General features: G+C 40.3%; 1 protein-coding gene across 1 annotated transcript in view; it reads left to right on the plus strand.

The window, feature by feature from the left end:
- The window catches only part of LOC102446022 (sodium channel protein type 2 subunit alpha), a 114817-nt gene that overhangs the window by 11940 nt on the left and 83066 nt on the right, over positions 1 to 19811 (plus strand). The window contains exons 2-3 of the mRNA XM_006137325.5: positions 15064 to 15382; positions 19075 to 19193. Coding sequence (XP_006137387.1) covers positions 15116 to 15382; positions 19075 to 19193 — 386 coding nt within the window. The 5' untranslated portion in view covers positions 15064 to 15115. The remainder of the gene's footprint in view (positions 1 to 15063; positions 15383 to 19074; positions 19194 to 19811) is intronic.

A 19811-nucleotide genomic window follows, 5' to 3' on the forward strand; every position in this document is an offset into this window, starting at 1 on the left:
CAGAGGAATTCTGCAGCAGAAGCAGGACAATGTTCACATGCTTTAATCTTGAGAACCTCCTTTCTTTTCCTGCAATCCCCTGTATCATTCACAACAAACTTTCTAACTTCTGCAATAAATGAGGTAAGGGTCTTTCAGACAACACACTGATTAATTTCCAGAGTAAATCCATTCCGTGTGTCCAAATGTCTAGTTTCTTAGGGTGTTTTTTAAAGCAAAGTGAACAGAAGTTCCATCATGTGGCATCGTATTGACACCCACATTGGTCATCCACAGAGTCGGAAGTTTTGATTCTCTGCATGGACCTCTGACATTTCAACTATCTGACTTAGCCTACTACTGTACTGTTATCAGTTATCATCCTCTGTGTGGACCAGTAGTGGAAGGGGATGACATTTTACCAATGGGTTTTAGATATTTGCTGGCAGCAGAGGAATGGTGAGAGTCAGAAATCATATGTTCTATTCCAGACTCTGGAGGAGAGTGTATTCCAGCAACCACAAACTCTTCTGCCTGCTTTATCTAACATACCCCCGCTGCCCCATTTCGTCCATTCTGTGCCCTTCCTCCCTGTTCCAGTCTTCCCCACTGCAGCTCAGTCTCTTTGTTGAGCCTGTCCCAGTCCTCTGTGCCTTCTCTGGTCTGCTTCTTTTTCTCCTCAGCTCTGTTCCTCATTTCCTGTGTCTCCCAGTCTCAGCAACTTGTTCAGTCACCTCCCCATCTTGACTCTTTATCCCAATAACTTTGTCTTGGAGTCCTAGTCTTCCCTTTTGGTTCCTCATCTGATCTCCATCTCCTTCCACTCCTGAATGGCCTCCCATTCCTCTCCATACCTTACTTCCCCTGTCTACTCCCAATCTCCTTGCCCAGCCAGTTCAAGTCTTCTCTGAGGGAAGACTAGATGATCTAATGTTAAAATCTATAAATCCTCCACTACCTATTGCTCCCTGTCTACTTCCACTTCAACAACCCATACATATTTCCCTCACCATGCAAGCTTCCACTCTCAGTTGGCTATTCATATCCAGACTCCCCAACATATCTTTTTGTTGCAGTCTGTGTCCCACTCTGCACGTAGGTGCAGCTCTTGTCTCCTCCACTTTCAAATGACACAGCCTCCTCTTCCACGCTCCCTGGATGCCAGCATGGGGTGTGTGTGTGTGGGGGGGGGGGGGGGTTATTGACAAGAGAAAGGAGAGGAAGCCTCCTTGCTCTCAGTTCAGGTGCCCACACCCAGAATGATGACTCACTGCAGCCCAGAGCTGCACTTTCAGGGAAAATCCTGCTCAACCCTGAGCTGGAGCACACGAGATGCAGACAATATCATCAGAGTTTTTAGCTGCAAAGCTCTAGCATGTATATACTGAGCAATTGTTAAAGGCTTTGACATGGATATGTTTAGTAAAAGTCACTAACAGGTCATGGGCAATAAAGAAAAATTCATAGAAGCCCATGGCCTGTCCCTGATTTTTACTAAAAAATATCCATGACAAATAGAGAGCCACTTGGCAGCTGTGGGTTCCTGACTGGAGCTCTGGGCCCCTCCACAACCCATAGAGGCTTGGAGATCCAGTATCTCCCTACCTCCATGGCTCACAGCTGGGGGGGGGGGGTCATCCCTTCCATTCACAGTGATGGGAAGTTTTGAGGAGCTACAGGTGGCTGGGAGCTACTGCCCCCCCACCCCCCGCTCACGATGCCACAACAACTGAGAGATGCGGGGATCCCACTGTGCCCAGAAGCTGTGGGGTACCACAACCACCCATAGAGGTTGGGAGTTAAGGGTGGGCACTGCTGCCTTAGGTGGCAGGGGAACACTGCAGCTCCTGACACCAATGGGCATTGGTGGGAACCTTTAGCTCCAAGCACCCTGTGGACTGAGTAATGGAGGTCTTTGGAAGTCACCGATTCTGTTATTTCTGCAACATCCATGACAAAATCAGAGCCCTCCTTTAAAGTTGGTCATGTTTGGGCAAATTTTCATATGACTAGCAAAAGCCATTCCCTGACACAAAGGCCACTCCTATGCCAAATTTCAAGTATCAGCTCCAGAGCCTGGGGGTGCTAGAGCTTTTCAAAGTGTAAATGTCCAGAATATTTTAGCATGCACAAAACAACAAACCTTTCCCTAGTTTCAATTATGAGAAATGGCTGTCCCGTTTTGGCTGAAATTTTCAGAACAATGTTCAACCAGAAGCAGTTAACCAGCATGGAAAACTTCATCCCGAATCATTAAAATTTGGCTACTCTAAGCAAATGAAATCCATGCCTTACAATGGGAAACACCTGGCAACTAATGATATGCAGAGTTGCCAGTCCTGCTTATAATCAATAGTATCACATAACATGAGAGTAAATAACAAACGGCTGCATGGTGGGCCCATCTGTACCCTGAACTGTGTGCTGCATCTTGCACTGTACAAACTACTAGCCCATAAAACTTTGTAAGACTAAATTACAAAGAAAGAACCCTCAAAAATGTTTACAAATAAATACTGGCCTAATTTACCTTGGCTAGAACTTAACTACCTGGATGACTATAGCCAGGTTGTTTCCATCTGCTAGAACCAGCAAATAGGTATGATAATCAGCAAGGGAATGGCCAATTTTTTCCCTTCAGTAACATGAGCACAAGGGACTAGGTTGAGCATCCTTACATGTAGGGAAACATCTGCTTTTCTACCTCTGCTAGCTCTAGAGCCTGTGGAAACCCCTTCTGCTGCAGCTCCATAGGGGATGAGGTTCCACGGGTCACTATGGCTCCACAGGACTATGCAGGGCTGATAGGGAAACATGATCTCTGATATGCTGACCTTTGACCCTAACAGATATCCCCACGGGAGTTATTGTTACTCCAAGTAGAATTAACTCTTCTAGCATCCTTTTAGCAGCCGATACTATGCAGCTGCAAGGAATCTGTCAGCAGTGGCAGCTTGGCTCTTAAGGGGGCATTATCGTATAGTGTCTATGAAAACATCAGTTTCCTCCGAGTAGAATGGTTGTACTTTCCATATGTCCATAAAGTTCCTAATGCAACAACAAGTGCTTCATGAGACCAATAAACAATGTTAGAATTCTGGGCTTGCTAAAAGCATCTTTCACCATGCAACACTGTATTCAGATATGGATTTTTTTTACTTTGTAAATGTTTTAAAATTTGAGTTAAAAATTAGTTACCTCTCTCTCACACCCAGACACCCATACATACCCACATATACACGCTCCCTTCCCCCCACAACATATACTTGGTGCTCACTAAAGTCTAATTCCCCTGTCTCTTAAAGGAACACTTGAAATAAGACAAACTTAAAAAAATTAATTACAATTATTTTTAGTATTGCACTGCCCTCAAGTACTCTTTCCCAGTTTCTATGGTTTTACAGTTACATTTTCCTATTTCTAAAAATGCCTTTCCATCCCATGTTGTGGTTTAAGGAGCACATAAGTAACAAGGGATATTAAATTAGAAGGGAAACTGAGGATAATTGAGGATATGATTAGTGCCATCAAACATGGCAAGGGAACAAACTGAAAAATATGAACATTTTATTCTCCAAGCCTTTTTAATTATAGTTATTTAAGATGTTACCTGTTAAAACAAGGGGTAGACAAAACTGTAATTTTTAAAATAATGGTGTGCCTTCTACTCACTGTACAACAGAACAAATCCAGTGACTAGCCTGCAGCTTTTATAGCCAGTCCATTCACTGGGAGAATGAGTGATGGGTAGAAATCCTGCCCACATTCTGCAGCTACACAGACAGTATGTAGTAGCTACAGCAGCTGAATAGTCCCCACAGTGGGAGGACTTAGGACTGAATATATGTGATACAGCAGATGTTGTGGTTCAACTCCTATGGGCTTCTGCAGGGTTTCTGCATCTTTGTGCATTTCCCTAACGATGCCCTATCCCTTTAGCACAGTAGAACTGTCTTATTTTCAGAGCCTCCATGGTCAGCAGACTCAGGGGCTGACTGTGCCCTTCTCTGATTTTTAATATTTTGTAGCTGCTATTTTCCTTTATTTCTGTTCCTCCCCTCAATTTCAATTAGTTACTATTGAAGCAAGTAGATTAGGGTTTTTTCCAGAAAAACCCTGTACTCTGAAGATGGTTTTAATTCTGAAGTTTCCTCAATTTTATGGCGGCTGTGGAAAATCCCCCCTGTGTTTCTCCTCCCTTTCACACTGCTCATCTAGCTGCCAGGTCACAACTCTCCTGCTGCAGCTTCCAGGACCAGTTGCTAGGCAACCTTTTTCCACTCCCTTTTCTATGCAGCCTGGCTGTCACAGAGCCCCTTTTGCAGAGCAGGCATGAAGAGACAGAACCGCCATTGCAAATCTTTTTTCAGTATGGGAGTAGTACATCTTACATTTCCTTCTAGCCCACTTCTGAGCCATCGGCCTCAGTTCAATTGCCATCAAACTGCCCATCTGCTTCTGCCAGTCTCATACTCAGATATGAATAGAGATCATAATATACAATACGGATGGGGTTGGTGCTATACCTGAGACCATACAGAAATGGCAGCAAATGCAGAATGCAGCAGTCCACTTGCATAGTGATGCTTCACAACATTTGTGTTCTATGAGCCATACTAGCTTCTAACTGATTTTTGTGTATTTTAAGGTGTTAGGTTTGACATTTAATGCCTAAATATTCTGAGTCCTGATGACCTGCCTTCTTATCATTTGTTATAACAGTTACTATCAGCTATAATACTCAAATCTAAAATCCACTGGTTTAAATGGAAAGTTACTTGAATCAGGTCATTTTGAGTGAGGAGTTCCAGACTCTCAAACTCACCTCCAACTCCCCCACTTTGGCCTGTCATTGGAGATAATGAATTCACACATTCAAGGACCAAATTTGGCTTGCAGGATATATAATCCTGGTGATGATGCATGAACAAGGGAGAATACAGATTCACTTTCAGATCCCAGATTAAGCTTGCATGTATGATATTGCACCTATTAAAATAAAGGAGTTTTTAAACTAAGGACTGGAGAGAGCCAACAGTTGCAAAGGAGCACATGGTTCAGATAAACACATCCCTTTGCAGAGGATTTATTAAAGAGGTACTCTGAATGCTAGTAAAGAGGAGAGGATAGATGTTGTTAAAGTACAGGTAGGAACAGAATAAAACGAGTCAAAAGAAAGACAGTCCCATTAAATTACATCACATGAAGGCAGACAAATAAATATTGAGATATTTTATATTGTAAGTGCTTGTATGCACATGCAAGAAGTCTAAATACTAAAGCTGGCGAAATTGAGTACCTGGCATTAAATTAGGAAATTGTTAGAATAGGCATCACAGAAACCTGGTGGAATGGTGAATATCAATGGTGCACGGTATTTCTAGCTTGTAGCCTGCAGTAGGTGTTCTGGGACAGAGTGTTGCTGCCCCAGCACCTGCCCTCCCTGTGCTCCGGAGCTAGAGAGGCAGGGCTGGGTCAGGCTATACAGAGTGCCCTCCTCTGGGACTGGAGCCATGCTGTGTGTCCTTCAACCTCCTCTGGGGCTGGAGAGGCTGGGGTCATGCCACACGCCCTCCAACCTCCCCTGGGGCTGGGTAGGCTGTGCTCCCTCTGCCTTCCTCCCTTCCTGGGATGGAGAGGCCATGCTGTGTGGAGCACCTTCCTTCTCGCCTGGGCTGGAGAGGCTGGACTGCACCGGGATGCACAGTGCAGCATGCTGTCATCCAGGACTGAGGAGGTGGGGCAAGCACATGCCCGTCTGCTCCTCTCCTCTCCCTGTGTTTGGGAGGGGGAGCACATGCATGGTGCACTGCCCCACCTCCCCGGGGGGCCAGAGAAGGGGCGGGGCCTCAGAAGAAGGGACGGGGATGGAGGTGGTACTGGGGGCTTGCCTCCCCCTGCCATGCCTTCGCCTACTGCCCATGCTGCTGCTTAAAGTAACTAGTGTTGTAACCCACAAAGGAAGAGGCAATTGTTAAGTTTGTACTATGTAGTGCACAGAATCTGGTTCCAAGATATGGCTTATGTGGAAGCATTCAGGAATAATGACTACAATGTAATTAAACTGAATACCTTTGGCTGTGTCTCCATTGGCAAGATTTTGTGCAAAAGCAACTGTTTTTGCACAAAAACTTGCTGCCTGTCTACACTGGCCACGAGTTTTTGTGCAAGAACACTGACGTTCTAATGTAAGAAATCAGTGCTTCTTGTGCAAATACTCTGACGCTCGCACTCAGGAATAAGCCCTCTTGTGCAAGTGTTCTTGTGCAAGAGGCCAGTGTAGACAGGCAGCCAAGACATTTTGCACAAAAGCAGTCTAAACGGAAAAAAGCCTTAGTGGCCGCTTGGACGCTCTGTACCTGCAGGCAGCTCTGGACTTCCTGGTAACCCGAGCCCCCTTAAAGGCAGACGCAGCCTGCAGAGGCCACGAGGCAGAAGCCTTTTTTGCTGCCTCTGCCCAGAGCTCTGCCACACGGCTCTGCTGCCGTACCCAACAGCCACCAGCCCAGGATGGCCGCTCCGGGGAAAACAGCCACCCGCACCACCAGTGCAAGAGGCCCCAAAGGACTAAAACGAAGGGCCCCATCCTGCTCTGCGGGGGAGCTAGAGGCCCTCCTGGACCTGTGGGAGGAGGAGGACCTACATGACAACCGCTCCCGTCGCCGCAACGCGGAGATCTTTGACTGCATGGCCCAGGTGCTCTCGCACCAGGGACATCCAGCCCGGACCCTTGAGCAGGTCTGGGCTAAGGTGAAAGAACTGCGCCTGGGCTATGTCCGGGCCAGCGAGGGCCAGGGGGCAGGAGCCGACAGCTGCCCCCACTACCAGTGGCTCCACCTGATGCTGGGCCAGGCAGCATCCTACGGACCATACTTACAACCTGCACCGAGCCTTTTTTAAAACAACATAACAGAGGTTCACTACATGCACACCAAAAATAATTAAGAAAAAAACAGAGGATCAAATCAATGCCACCATGTAAAAATAACCCAATAAAAGAGGCAGTTAGAAACAAAAAGCCATCTTTCAAAAAGTCTAATTTTTGCTGAGATGGAAATATAAATTCTGTCAATTTAAGTGTAAAAGTATAAATAGGCAGGTCAAAAAAGAATTTGAGGAGCAACTAGCAAAAGACACAAAAACTAGCAGCAACAAAAAAATGTTAAGTACACCAGACGCAGGAAGCCTTCCAGACAATCAGTGGGGCCACTAGACACTAGAGATGCTAACGAAGCACTCACAGAAAACAAGGTTGTTCTGGATAAACTAAATAAATTTATCTCATTGGCTTTCACTGTAGAGGATGTGAGGGAGATTCCCAACCCTGAACCCTTGAATACTGTGTCCAATCTGTATTGTCCCATCTCAAAGAAGATATTTAGAACTGAAAAAAGCACAGAGTATGGAACTGTTTCCATATGAGGAGAGATTAAAAATATTGGGACTGTCTATCTTAGAAAAGAGATAACTAAGGGGTGAGAGGATATAGGTTATTCATTCCATCACATAAGGCAAGAATGAAATTGATAGACAGCAATTAAACATAAAGAAGTACTTCTTCACACAATGCACTGTCAAGTGTGTAACTGGTTGCCTAGGAATGTTGTGAAGGCCAAAAGTATAACTGGATTAAAAAAATAATTAGATAAATTCATAGAGAACATAGATGATCAGGGATACAATCCAATACTTCAGCTGTCCCTAAACTCTTACTGTTAGAAGCTGAGACAAGATGACAGGGAGGCTCTGTTCTACTAATTCACTCTGAAGCATCTGGCACTGGCCACTGTAAAAAGACAGGATACTGGGCTAGACAGACCACTGGTATGACCTAATATCGCTATTCTATCTTCTTATATAATTTTAATTGTAAACTGTGATCTAAAACTCAATGAGACATAATAAATGTGGCACTACACAGCACGACAATTCTTTTCAGAGCAGAACTATGATTATGCTGGTTGCTGGCACTACTTTTTGGGTGTTGCCATGATATTAATATCTTATATCTGCATATACCCTTGTTCCCAAAAGATACAAATTATTCATGGAGGCATTTCCTATAACTATTCTACAGTTAAAACTGAGATGGGGCTTCAATTCTAGATGCCTTCTTATGTTTATAACAGTAATGTTTAAATGAGCTGTCAGTAGAGAATTCACATCACATGTTGTTCACTGAACAAGAACTTAGTGCAATTGGACTCTACACAAGCTTCTAGAAATACCTTGCTCACACTATGCATACTCACAGATATTAGAATAGGCATTCATGCCATCATTTCATCTCTAATTTACATAGACTAATAATGTTACATTTATCCATGTACTGTCTCACAACTTATTTTAATGGGGGGAAATTTCACATAACTAGTCTCAGCCCAAATGTGAATTATTTGATAAAAAGCTCTTATAACCCCATACTCAGTTGGTTGGCTGAAGCAGTTAAATCCCCTAACGAGAATGAGAGGTAGAAATCCTGCTTTGTAAAGACAGAATTAGTCAACTTCAGCTGGGGTTTGTTTAGAGGTAGCCTCAAAGAATCTGAGAAGCTTGGGGTCTAGGAGCTGTCGGAAGTGGGAGATTATATGTTCTTCATTCAGCAGGGATGAGCATTTGCACTGAAACCTAGCCATTAGGATCTGTGATCTTCCATACTTTTTTTTCCTTAAGAAAAGGAAGATCTGAATTGTTTATCTTAATCTGGTTCCAAAAGGAACTTTTTTTTTTTGCCTGTTTCCTTAGCCACTAGTGAGAACCAGAGCTGCTCCTTTAAGCCTGGTGAACTATTTCTTCCCTACCTGCAAAAGGTGCCAAATGTTTATTAGGACTCTGTGGATGAAGCATATGAACTGTCTAACAAAACAGAGGACATCTTAACTATGTAGAAACCAAAGGGACTTGTTTGTTTACTGACTTTTTAACTAATAGGGAGGTTGTGGAATCTCCATCACTGGAGATATTTAAGAGCAGGTTAGATAGACATCTATTAGAGATGATCCAGATGGTGCTTGGTCCTGCCATGAGGGCAGGGGGCTGGACTTGATGATCTCTTGAGGTCCCTTCCAGTTCTAGTAATCTATGATTCTGTGATTCTAAAGATAAACAAAATTGTTAACCGAAGAACCAGCTAGTTATAGAGGTGGTAAAATTAAGGGTGCCAGGTATACATGATAAAGGATAACCAGAGATGAGGCAATACTTGTTATTCTGCTGCTGTGACATTAATTCATTTTATCAGTTTATTCTGCTTGGTCTGCCAATCCTCAAATAATTCATTTTTTAATCACATAGAGCTTTTTCACTTTCTTAGCATTCTTTTCTTCTTTTCACCAAATTATTTTAGATGCTTATGTCTGCAACCGCAATAGTGAAATACATCTCTCTGATGCATGAATTCATAACAGCCATCTAGCTTTCTTTAATTTCAATAAATCAGGGTACTTTCTCAGTGCTATTATAACAAGAACATAGTGTACATAGCCCTGAAATAATTTTTGCCATTGATGTCAGAAAACGTCCCTCACTGAGTAACTGAGTATTTTCTTTACATATTAAAATCATCCCCCTATTATGGTTAGAAGCTGGGAAGCTATATTTTGAGGAAAGCCAGAGATCAGGGCAGCTTATAACATAAATTACTCTGGACTGTAGTTACACTGGGTGCAACAGTCCTTCTGCCTGCCCAGTATGTCAAGGAGGAGGCCTCCATTAGAAGTTGGTGCTATACGGCCTTCTCCATGATAGTTTCAAGCCCAGAAGAGTAAAATATTTTTTCTTCAAAAAAGAAATTCCATTTTAAACATATGATTTATTTTATATTTTAGATATTGTTAGCTTTCATTGACTCTGTATACAGCATGCACACTGTAGCACATGCCCTATGAGCCTTGAAAATGTTTCATATTTGTATCTAAGAATATAGAAAAAATTGTATATGAGAAACAGTACAGCAAAGTAGTTGTTAACAAGTAGTTTATATGCAACATGGCTGCTGTTCTCATAGAAATGTTGATTTTTTAATTTGCTGAATTGTGCATTTAAATTCTCCACTTTTACATTTAATGGACATAGTTATTTTTAGCTGTTCCTGATGGAAAAGCTAGTAATTTGTTTTCCTTGTGAGTTTATTAACCAGGATTGCTTTAACTGGAGTAGAGAATGTTCCTAGAATGTCAGAAAAAGCATGACAGGGTTTTCTCAGATCTGCCTGTCCGAGGGTGAAATTTAATCCAGTGCAGAGCTCCTACGCAAGGCTCTGAATACCACCAGTGCTCCACTTAAATTCCACCCCTTGTGTGATCACAGGAGTGATTTTTGCTCTGCATAAGTAAAAGACAAAACAGAAGTGATGTTTGTGGCAAAAAAGAAGCACATTAAGGACATTTTCAGAAGTTTACATGTGAAATGTCCACTGCTTGACTGGGCCAAATGTCGGAACGAGGAATAAAAGGGCTTCCAAAAGAGCGTGTTTGCTCTTCCACAAAAAAAGCAGAAAGGCAAATGTGGTCCCTGGACATGGTGGAGAATTTCGGTATCCCGAACTCCCCCCACCCCCCCAGTCATACCCACAGTGTCCTTCACACTTTGCTACTGCTTATCTTTCTCTTTCTCTCTCTCTCTCCACTGCCCTTCTTTGTGTGCAGATGTTAGAGCTTGGGTGAAAATCTCAGGTCCACATATTAGTGCACTAAAATCACACATCTCAAATTTCTTTAGCTAGCTTTTGCAAATTATCTACTAATAGAATGACCACACTTTTAAAAGTGTAGTATCTAGTCATGAAAAGAGGTATATCAGAGACCAGAGTTTACTGCTATAAATATTCCACGTGGATTTTCTTGTCATCTGCAGGATCAAGACTTCAGATCTTCCTTTTTCTAGTAATGCAAACATATTTTTTTCATCTTTTTGCTATTTCCATCCTTTAACTTGTATCTTGCTATTGTCTTCTTTTAGTCTTGGGAGAATTCTACAACTATTGCATTTAGAACCATAGTAAAATTGCAGGTTTCCCCCATGACTAAGTTTCTGTCCCCCACTTGGTCCATTTTTTCCCGTGTCTTTATTCTGTACATGTGTGTTGTTTTGTACTTCTAGATATAGGTTGGCCTTTGCAGAAAGAGAATACCATTCCTGCTTAGTTTTGTAGTGCTAATTATCTTACATTATAGTGATGATGGAATCAGACTTCTTACCCAAACTGTGTGGATTAGTCAAGCTTTTGAGGTATTTGGTTTATCTGAGCTTATATGTGTATGTATGTATATAATCCACACGACATAAGATCCTATAACAGAAATCTCATTATTTAAGGTATTTAGATTTGTAAATTGAGCATATTAACTTCATTCATGGCTTGTTACTATCTGAATTGTATATTTGCATGATTTAAATTATTTGTGTAAAGTATATTTAAAGGAGTATGTGGTATGAAATAATTAGTGCCAAAGCAAAGTGAAATAATCAAAATAGTTACATTTTTATTTGTTGAGAACTAGCATATACACCACAGCTGGTGGGAGGACACCCAAAGCATTTGTCTTAAGTTTGGGGTGGTATGCCTCCACACCTTCACGTCAAGCCTTGCCTAGCTGGCAGCTAGGCAGTGCATGATTTACTCCAGGGCTCTGGACCAAAATGAAAAATCACATGGCTATTTTACTTTCAGACCTCCTCCTGAAGCTCTGGACCCCTTGGTCTTCTACTACCTGAAGAAATGGCTCTGGCTGCAGCCTCTGTACTCTCTCTCTCTCTCTCTCCCCACCAGAGTGGCATCTTTTTTTTTTAAATCTGGGGCTCTGTTTCATAATCCTTTCCCCTTAAAGCTGTAGCATGGCTACATTCTTCCTGATTTTGTCTTGTCAAGGCCACTGTAGTGGACTTTTCCTGCACCTCATGGTTTCCATACTTCTCCCTTCTTTATTCCAGCCTCAAATTGCAGGGGTCCACTGTTCTTTGGGCTCTTTCTCACAACCCAAGAGAAAGGCAGTATCTGCCGGATAATGCAATGTATATGAGTTGAGGGAATGAATGAATGAGGTTTTTGAGAGTGAATGTGTAAGGGTAAGTATAGATGTAAAATATGAGTGATAGAACATAGTGGAAGAGTGATAAGAAAAGGGGAATTATCCAAGTAAGCAAATGAAAAAATAAATACAAATAAAAACAAAGAAAAGGGTTAAGAATAGAAAATGCAAAGAAAGCAGGAGAGAGAAAAGGACATAAAGTAACATTTGAAGTGGAGCTCAAAAGGATTTACTCAGTGGGCTGCATTAGGGTTGAGTTTCTGAAGTTCCTGCTTCGGTATCTTCTATTGGGCATTGTAAATCCTGGCTGCATTCCTGAACACAGATTCAGTGCAGCACAGAGCTCTCATCTGCCACCCACGGCACACAACTTGCACCTGAGGGCCACATTTCTTTGCTGCTTGAATTGAAAAGACATCAACTAAATCTAATTGATTTAGAACAGAAATATAATGTAAATCCTGATTTTAAATTAATCCAGACTATATGAGGTCTCAAGAATTGACTTAATTGTAGCCAGCCTGGGCAACACCCATTTCTCTGTTCCATCTCTCTTTGGTTCAGTGTCATTTTCACACTTTTAATATCTGTGACCTCAGCACCAACAGGCGTCACATGAATTTAAGGAGTCGTGAAAACCAGAGAGATTCTGTAGCAGCAGGAGTTTCAATCCAAAAGCTGCAGGTTAAGCAAGTATAAGTAACTGAATTCTGCAGTTGGTTTCTTCTAATCGTATATGAATGCCATCTAATGGTGGTTACAATTACAGCATCTAGTAGTTTCTTACACAGGAAATGCCAGTTTTTACTTCAGTAACCAGGATCCTTTAGCAGGAAGTTAGGTGTGGTCTGCTGAAGGAGAATTAAAAAAAAGAATAAGAAAAAAGGCATGATGGAATTTTAGCTGTATTCTTTATGATGACATTCCAAATCCGTACATGTGCAAGAATCTACACTGGTAATTCATTTTTTAATTGGAAGCTATAGTATTTAGAGAGGAGTCTGTCTTTTTCTATCATTAGCAATACAATCTGTAAGGATTCTGCAGTAGGACCACTTTCATTTTCATAATTAACCCTTCTGCTGCCACCTGAGTGTACATATGTTCCAATTGCAATTTTCTATAAATTATCCACAGTAGGATGCACTAGGTGCATTTGACTACAATCGGAAAATACGTTTCACAGATCTACCTGAAAAAGTTGTAGAATACCTCTGTGTGTTGTTGGAGGAGATGGGTATGTGTGTCGTGAAGATGGAAGCATAGAAAATAACATGGTGTTAGCTTTTATTCAGAAAGCTCTGAAAGCATGAAGTTTCTGCAGCTGTGGTGAAGTCGAACAAGTCTATATGTACATAGTAGGGAAATGAAAAAATAAGCATTCAAGTACTCTCTGTCGCATCATTTTAAGTTTATCATTATTTGTTTGATATATCATCTGACACTGAAGCTGTTAATTTTGAATTACATTTTCTATTTTATTACACAGATAATATAATTTGCCTATTAAGATAAAAAATCTTTGGAAAATTATCAAATGCACAGATTACATTCATGATTTCAGATCATAGTATCTCTGCATCAGAAATATTTTCCAGTTGTCATTTTTGGCAGAAGTATAAGGTGGCTTTCAAAGAAAATGATTCTGTTCTCAGTTCTGAAAATTATGCAAAACATACACAATTTAGATACCAACAGGTAATAAAAGGTTTGAGGATGTTTAGTCATGAGACCCAATTTGGGTTTAATACAGAAATTCTTTCAGCACATGATATGTTACCAGGCAAGGGATTTGTGTTCAGATACCTAAGCCTGATTCCTTATTCCCCAAGGCTATGTTTACACTGCACTGTAAACTTGAAATAAAATATGCAATTTGCGCTATGCAAATTGTGAACTTATTTCAAGTTTATTTCAAAATAAAGTGCTATTTTGAGACATCCCTTAACCCTTGTGGAATGAGGGTTATTGGGATGCTGAAATATCATGCCCGTTATTTCGAATAATATTTCATCATAATGGGTGGCTAGTGAAGATGCGGGGTAGCTATTTATGTGTAGACATACCCTAAACTTTCGGCTCTGTAAAGCTAATGTCCTTGTCCCTGAAAAGAGGGAGCATCTCACACTCTATATAGGCTGTGTCTACACTGGCCCACTTATTCTGGAAAAGCAGCCGCTTTTCCGGAATAAGCTGCGAGCTGTCTACACTGGCCGCTTGCTTTTCCAGAAAAGCAATGATGATCTAATGTAAAATCGTCATTGTTTTTCCGGAAAAACTATGCTGCTCCCGTTCAGACAAAAGTCCTTTTCCGGAAAAACTGTCCCGGAAAAGGGCCAGTGTAGACAGCACAGTAGTCTTTTCCGCAAAAAAGCCCCGATCGCGAAAATGACGATCGGGGCTTTTTTGCGGAAAAGCGCGTCTACATTGGCATGGACACTTTTCCGGAAAAAGTGCTTTTCCGGAAAAGCATCCTGCCAATGTAGACGCGCTTTTCCGGAAATACTTATAACGGAAAAACTGTTCCGTTTTAAGCATTTCCGGAAAAGGGTGCCAGTGTAGACGTAGCCTATCAGGCATTCCTCTGGCACCATGGGATCATGAGGAAACCATGTCCACACCTCTTGATGGATGGAGGATTAATTTGATGTAAGTCCTTTCATGATGGTAGGATAGTGTTAAAATGGTAATTGTTTTGTATGCTCCCACTTCCTGACTCCACATAATAAACACTTTTTAACTGTTAATTTATTTCCAGTGAGGATGCAGGAAAATATCCTGTTATATTAGTTGCTGATTCATCATTTTTCATAACCCCAAACTAACTTTTTACAGGTTTCCTACTTTTCCAGACATCTAAAAGAGACCAGATGAAAAGTCATATGCCCTATCTTGAAAGAAAAAATCAATAGCTAATCAATTGAACAATTTACTGTTTTCATATAAGTACCCTATTTTATAAATTGTCCTACAGACAGAGTTATGATTATGAAGATGTATCTATTTAAATTGCTTATGTGGTGGTCTAATATTTTCTGTGTGTTTATACTTTTAGCACTTTTTTATATGAGAGGCTAAACAGTAATTAAGAGGTGCAGGATGAAAAGATGGCACAATCAGTGCTGGTACCACCAGGACCTGACAGCTTCCACTATTTCACGAGAGAGTCACTTGCAGCTATTGAACAACGTATTGCTGAAGAAAAAGCTAAGAAGTCTAAACAAGAACGTAAAGATGATGATGATGAAAATGGACCAAAACCAAACAGTGACCTGGAGGCGGGAAAGTCACTGCCATTTATTTACGGTGACATACCTCCAGGAATGGTGTCCGAGCCCTTGGAGGATCTGGACCCATATTATATCAATAAAAAAGTGAGTATTTCTTAAGACTAAATGTTTCTGTCAGAGATTGAATATTAAATGCTATAGATCCTCTTCAGGATTCTCTTTATTCCACTACTTTGGGCCCAACCCAGAAGTCGTGCTCCAATGGTTGATTTCATTGGCACTACATCTAGTAAAACACCTTTGCAGGATCGGGCTCCTGGTTTGAGTGCAGTGATGCACTGTTAGCTTTATTATAATATACTTGTCATTTCACTCTAATTGTAGCTTTCAGTATTTTCTAAGGGTGCGTGTACACAGCACAGCTATTTCAAAATAACTGACGTTATTTAAAAATAACTATGTGAGCATCTACACAGCAATTCCATTACCTTGAAATAAATGTGAAATAACAGACAGCTTATTTTAACTTCTGTAAGCCTCATTCCACAAGGAATGATGCCTATTCTTAAATAGCTATTTTGAAATAGCTGCAGTGTGGACACTCCACTGCTGCTATTTCAAAATAGCTCCTCCCCAGAGCCATTCAAAGTAATTACTCCCCAGTGCCTCCTGAGGCTCTAAATTGAGGTAGCATGTCCACATTAGGGAAGCCTGCCTCAGACAAATGTTGAGGCTTCCATGTAGAGTAGACCTGCTATTTTAAAATAAGCTATTTTTGAGTATTTCTTCTGGAATAGCTTAGAATAATAAAATCCTAGGTCTGGAAGAGACCTCAGGTGGTCATCAACTCCAGCCCCTGCCCAAAGCAACCCTAACTAAATCATTCCAGCCAGGGCTTTGTCAAGCTGGGACTCAAAAACCTCTAGGGATGGAGATTCCACCATCTCCCTATGTAAGCCATTCCATTACTTCATTGCTCTCCTAGTGAAATAGTTTTTCCTAATATCCAGCCTAGACCTCCCCCAAGTTGGAAGTTTTGGCCACAAGCAGAACTTGAACTAAGCATCCATGTATTTGAATCCCAATACCTTGCCCATTAGGCCACACTTTTGAAATAAGTGGGCAATGTAGACGTACCCTAAGTGTGAAATGATCATTTAAGGGTATCAGGGTTTTCATTATGAAATCCATTAAGAAGCCACTTTAGATGGCTTTCTTGCTTGTTTTCTTTGCTATTATGTGGAAAACTTTGGTTTTATTCCTGATCCATTCTCTCACTGTTTGTGTGTCAGGTGTGAGGAGGTAGACAGAGATATTGAGCCTGTGTGCTCTTAATGGATCTCCTTACCCTATAATTTACAGAGATATTTTATAATCTTTCTAGATAATTTAGGTAAAGGACTGTTAGTCTTTGAAGCATATTTCTTATCCAGAATAAGGTTGCTATAATAGAGGGCTCAAATGAGATCTTGCATCAGGAATATGGGGAGAGGAAGGGCTCCTTGCCAGAGTATCCATAACATAAAAAATCTTTATTACACTCTTTAAAATGTTTTATTGAAATATGCCATTTTTATTGAATTATATAAAGGTAAAAATGTTTGCAGAATCCTGTAATGTGTCCCATTGGGGCCAGGCAGAGAAGTATAGAAATATTAAGTCTTTGTATAGATAGATCTGGTTTCCTCCAGTCTCTCATATCTTCACATTTTGGGCTGTGCATTGTACCTATTCCAGCAACAGAGTACCTATCCCATCACAGGATAAGCCAAAAGAAACTGCTATTGAACCGATCAAACCAAAGAAATAGATCAAATCCCCATAAATAATTTTCAGTTCTGAGACTACAGCAGTATCTTAATTAAATAAGCTTAAGAGAAACAGAAGCTGTAAGGAGAAATATGTTTTTATTTGTTCAATGATGTACTCTGAAGTGCACTTACAAAAATTTCATGCTGTGGCTAAATGGAGAGTTATATTTGAAAATGAAGTTTTTTGGATTTAGGATCATATTCTGCTTGCCTTACTTAAGAGACTAGTCCTGTTAAAGTCTGGGAGTAAAACAAGCAAGATTTTGGACCAGCTGATAGGTTTCCCTTCCCACACCCTCAATGCTCCAATAATAATGATGTAGGACTCACCACTAGAAATCTTAAACTTATCCTCAAGATCACCATGCCTTAGACATCAGAAAAATAATTATTGATATTTTTTCTGCTAGTTTTTGCAGAAATTAAAAGCTTTAGAAGTTTATCCATTATGATCTGAATTTCTCTTAAATTTTCGCTGATTTTCCTTGAGTTTGTACATGTAGGTCAGGCTCCATTTTCATTTCATAAATGTATGTCAGTGAGCCTGCATCACACAAATAATGAGTTCGGTAAGAATTTGTCTAAGTACAGGCAATAGAAAACAAGTGAGGAGCTCAGGATTTCAGCTAGAATCTTCTGGAATAAAGGGGTGAGGTCCCAAGGGAAACAAGGAGAGAATGGGGCAAAAGTGTGGTGAAAAGCAAATGAGGTGTACTGTGGAGAAAAAATAAAGCCTCATTAAGGATTAGAATATGGTTCTGGGAGTCAGAAGAGGGCTGGGGTTAAGAATCAATGTGTGGTTTAAAAGCTGTAGCATCATTCTGGTGGAGGCAAGTACCGTGATCCAAGGATACAGCAGCAGCAGTTTCTATAACTATACATAAAGCACTGCATGCCTCTTCAAGTGCTGTCATCCCATCCTAACCGATGCAGTGGGGTCAATGGCAATACTACCAGCTACACTGGCTAATGTCCTTTTTGAGATGTCCTGTGCTGTCTGCAGTGCAAAGTTACAATCAAGAAGCACAAACATTCATATGATGGCTTTCTCCTCCCTGGGAAGGAAAACAGCTCAGGCCTCTTCTTCCTGTGAGTTTGCCTTATCAGACCAGTCTTATCTTGGCCCCTTCTGTTTTTGTAGAATACAAACAATTCAGAGACTTAGGTGTATAATGTGTGTTGAATAAAAGATTGAGGCTTCTTGGCTTGTCTCATTTTAAGAAAATATTTCAGTTTAAGCTGTTCCACTAATAAATGCCATTTTAACAATCAAAATATATAACCTATTACTGAAGTTGTAGGCAGTGGATAGGAATAGAAATACACATCATCACTGAATTTTGTATGGTAATTAGCTAGCACAGATAAGCTTTTAAATCATTAAATATGAAGGCAGATGTATTCATGGGCAAAAAAGCATAATGATAAATAAAAAATTAGTAGTACTTTTTTGTGAAAAAAATTAACTTTGAGTGAGAACATATCCATACAGCATGTGCCTTTTAGAACTCAAGGCCTGGTTTTCAAAGGCTTGTTTTTATTGGAGATAGGTTTGCAAATCACCTTTGAAAAATCAGGCCATTGGTGTTTACCAGTCCACCGCAGCATTAACTTATATGGATATTATCATAATTATGGCTGGTACCAGATATAAGGAATTCTGAAGTTTTAATGACTCCGTATAACAATTATGTTTAGCATTTCTTAATTTGCACTATAAACTAGGCACAAATACACTAATAACAAATGTCATGTACACTTCTGTCAAATAAGATGTGGAGAATTTGTGTTTTCTAAATTATGCTGTTGAAATGTTTTCGTACAATTCTACTTGTAGACATTCAGTTGGAGACTATCTTACGTGTTAGGCGAACGAGACATGAAGTGATGAAGTCTATAGAAGTGTAAATGAGAGCAGAATTCAGTTAACTGTCAATAATGATGAAGAACAACTGATGCACAGTATAAAAATCCACACTGTACATGTTTTCTTAATACAGTTTTTCATTTTGTTTTCTTTTCCAGACTTTTATAGTATTGAATAGAGGGAAGGCAATCTTCCGATTCAGTGCCACCTCTGCCGTGTACATGTTAACTCCCTTCAATCCTCTTAGAAAAATAGCTATTAAAATTTTGGTACATTCATATCCTTTTCAAGAGGTTGATTTTAAATATTAGTGAACAATATACTCTTTTTATTTTAGTATTTAAATCACTAGCTGCCAGGCCATCCCCATGACAGGTATGATTCACAATACTCTTTCCATCTTCTCCTTACTGCTTTCTTTCTCTGTTTACTCTCTGTTCACTTTCTCTCATTTCTCCTGCTGTTCTGGTGAGATCAAAAGCCAGACTGTCAAGTCCTCCCTTTCTTCTTTTCCCTTTACCACACCTTCCTTGTCTTTTCTTCTTCCATTTTTTGTATTACCACATCTTTTACTTGTCCCCTCCTCTTTCCAGTATTTTTTTTCAAATGCTCCAGGTATGTTGCTTCAAAATGCTTTATAATTGTTCAGTGATACTTTGCATTTAAAAAATTCTAATCTTTGATTCCTAATTTTAGTTTGTATGAACAGCTGCAGAAAATATTTCTCTACCCCTTTTCATTTTCTGATCACAATAGCAAAGTAGATTAATAGGGTTCCTTGAAATTCGGAGTTTTATTATAAATTATCAGTCCTATTTGTATTTTTATCATTATGTTTCTTCTGGTAACCATTGCCTTTTTATATATCGTATTTCTGGATTAACTTTAATTTTAA

The sequence above is a fragment of the Pelodiscus sinensis genome, chromosome 7, assembly GCF_052426305.1.
Source record: "Pelodiscus sinensis isolate ZL-2025 chromosome 7, ASM5242630v1, whole genome shotgun sequence".
Taxonomy (NCBI): domain Eukaryota; kingdom Metazoa; phylum Chordata; order Testudines; family Trionychidae; genus Pelodiscus; species Pelodiscus sinensis.